At 45.9% G+C, this 3,163-nt stretch overlaps 1 protein-coding gene across 1 annotated transcript in view; it reads right to left on the bottom strand.

Annotated features, from left to right (window-relative positions):
- Positions 1-474: 474 nt before the first annotated feature.
- The window catches only part of LOC112075628 (sideroflexin-1), a 10,583-nt gene continuing 7,894 nt past the window's right edge, over positions 475-3,163 (bottom strand). The window contains exons 5-7 of the mRNA XM_024142594.2: positions 1,579-1,628; positions 1,055-1,102; positions 475-905 (exon numbers count right to left, since the gene is read on the bottom strand). Of these exons, the coding sequence (XP_023998362.2) occupies positions 809-905; positions 1,055-1,102; positions 1,579-1,628 (195 nt within the window). The 3' untranslated portion in view covers positions 475-808. The remainder of the gene's footprint in view (positions 906-1,054; positions 1,103-1,578; positions 1,629-3,163) is intronic.

The raw sequence follows: 3,163 nt of genomic DNA, 5'->3' as shown, positions 1-3,163 counted from the left end.
TGTTATCCTCTGAAATGACACTAATATATTACTAGAGGTTGTGTATTGTTGAGATTTGGCAAATACTTGAACTGAATATTGGAGTAGGCATTATAGTTAGATTAAGAGTGACTAATACTGATTACTGCTATAGTTACTAATACAGGAATACAGACCCTGTTATTTTACCTGGTTCTCCACTGAACACAAACAACTGTTTTTAATATGAAAATGTTCTGGCAGCTAAATACAATCGCCCCCCCCCCRCCCCCCCKKWKAAAAAGAWCTGACAAAAAAACTGTGGGAATAGAAAAACAAACAAACATCTATCTTAGAAGCCTCTCCTCTTACTGTACACAGACCCACTATAAACCACCATCATCACAGCTCCACAATATCTTTCATAACATAACAGTGACAAAGGCAAACATCTCAAAAAGACTGAGGGAGACAGAGGGGAGGAGGGGGAGAGAGAGGGAGAGAGCAGAGAGAAGAGGGGGAGACAGAGGAGACAGAAGAAAGAGAGACAGAGACAGAAGAAAGAGGGAGAGAGAAGAAAGAGAGAGGGAGACAGAAGAGGGAGAGAGAAGAAAGAGAGAGGGAGAGAGAAGAGGGAAGGAGGGAGAGGAGACGGAGAGGGGAGATGGAACGAGAGAGCGGGCGGAGGGAGACAGAGAGGGGAGAGAATCAAGGGATTCTGTCTGAGGAGCAGAGGAGAGAAAAGAGGAGATGATGAGAAGCAGAAGTGAACTTTGGCACACAGAATGAGGAGGGTTGTGGTGTCTGCCAGTAGAGCTGCTCTGAGGAAGGCTACTGTTGGGCTGGACACTCATAGTCCTTTATTGAAGTAGACCCTCTCCACACCGGGGTGGCTCACCCGGATCTTCTCCTGAAGCTCTGGCTCCAATCGGCTTACTGACATAGAGCTGGAGGAGAGAGAGAGGGACAAGAGAGATGAGAGAGAGAGCGAGCGATGGCCAGAGAGAAAAAGAGAGATGGGGAGACAATACAAAGTTATGCACCATTCCTGATCAACACAGCTGATCAACACAGCTAGCAATGATGGTTCACTCACCTCTTCTGGGGGAACAGTGCACAGCACAGTGGAGTGGCGAACACCAGGCTGAAAGACAAGCACACATAAGGGTCAGCAACACATCTACTATATAGAGCTAGACAGTAGATTAGATACCATAGCTATAATTCCTGACCCTTTCCAAGACACAATGTTGCTTTAAAACAGCTGTTGTGATATCTAAACGACACTGTACTTATGTTTACTTGATAGTTATGTCACGGTTGCTTCACAGCGTTTGTTTATCAACAGCCCAAATGGCGGTTTATCAACAGCCCAAATGGCGGTTTATCAACAGCCCAAATGGCGGTTTATCAACAGCCCAAATGGCGGTTTATCAACAGCCCAAATGGCGGTTTATCAACAGCCCAAATGGCGGTTTATCAACAGCCCAAATGGCGGTTTATCAACAGCCCAAAAGGCGGTTTATCAACAGTCCAAATGGCGGTTTATCAACAGCCCAAATGGCGGTTTATCAACAGCCCAAATGGCGGTTTATCAACAGTTCATTGCTGGCCACTTACCAGAATCCCACCAAGACCACTTGAATAGGTGCACTCATCCACGGGAACTTCTGAAAAGACCAGAAAACAATGAGACAAACAAAGGGATTACATTCCACTTCTCTGAAATGGCTTCCTCTGTTCTGTCCTATTTCCTCACACTCACTGATCACTGAAAGGGCTGGAGTGCTATAGGCAATATGCCTGAAGGCTATAGCTTAGTAGGCACCATTTTGTTTCTACCTATCCAGTTAGTTTGAATCAGGATGAGGAAATAGAGCGTTTGGATTTAGCCTGCTGACCGTGTCTAGAAGACTGCTACGGAGGGACTCGAAGGCTCACACAACACAGCGACAGGCCATTATATATACAGTGAGGGAAAAAAGTATTTGATCCCCTGCTGATTTTGTACGTTTGCCCACTGACAAAGAAATGATCAGTCTATCATTTTAATGGTAGGTTTATTTGAACAGTGAGAGACAGAATAACAACAAAAATATCCAGAAAAACGCATGTCAAAAATGTTATAAATGTATTTGCATTTTAATGAGGGAAATAAGTATTTGACGCCCTCTCAATCAGAAAGATTTCTGGCTCCCCGGTGTCTTTTATACAGGTAACGAGCTGAGATTAGGAGCACACTCTTAAAGGGAGTGCTCCTAATCTCAGTTTGTTACCTGTATAAAAGACACCTGTCCACAGAAGCAATCAATCAATCAGATTCCAAACTCTCCACCATGGCCAAGACCAAAGAGCTCTCCAAGGATGTCAGGGACAAGATTGTAGACCTACACAAGGCTGGAATAGGCTACAAAACCATCGCTAAGCAGCTTGGTGAGAAGGTGACAACAGTTGGTGTGATTATTCGCAAATGGAAGAAACACAAAAGAACTGTCAATCTCCCTCGGCCTGGGGCTCCATGCAAGATCTCACCTCGTGGAGTTGCAATGATCATGAGAACGGTGAGGAATCAGCCCAGAACTACACGGGAGGATCTTGTCAATGATCTCAAGGCAGCTGGGACCATAGTCACCAAAAAAACTATTGGTAATACACTACGCCGTGAAGGACTGAAAWCCTGCAGCGCCCGCAAGGTCCCCCTGCTCAAGAAATCACATATACATGCCCGTCTGAAGTTTGCCAATAAACATCTGAATGATTCAGAGGACAACTGGGTGAAAGTGTTGTGGTCAGATGAGACCAAAATGGAGCCCTCTGGCATCAACTCAACTCGCCCTGTTTGGAGGAGGAGAAATGCTGCCTATGACCCCAAGAACACCATCCCCACCGTCAAACATGGAGGTGGAAACATTATGCTTTGGGGGTGTTTTTCTGCTACGGGGACAGGACAACTTCACCGCATCAAAGGGACGATGGACGGGGCCATGTACCGGCTGACGTTGGCAACTCTAACCTTCAGCTCCCTTCACAGATTTTCTATGGATTAAGGTCTGGAGACTTGCTAGGCCACTCCAGGACCTTAATGTGCTTCTTCTTGAGACACTCCTTTGTTGCTTGGCCGTGTGTTTTGGGCATTGTCATGCTGGAATACCCATCCATGACCCATTTTCAATGCCCTGCTGAGGGAAGGAGGTTCTCACCCAAG

This window comes from Salvelinus sp. IW2-2015, unplaced genomic scaffold (assembly GCF_002910315.2).
Source record: "Salvelinus sp. IW2-2015 unplaced genomic scaffold, ASM291031v2 Un_scaffold3296, whole genome shotgun sequence".
Taxonomy (NCBI): domain Eukaryota; kingdom Metazoa; phylum Chordata; class Actinopteri; order Salmoniformes; family Salmonidae; genus Salvelinus; species Salvelinus sp. IW2-2015.
This window is presented reverse-complemented; position numbering and strand designations above follow the sequence as displayed.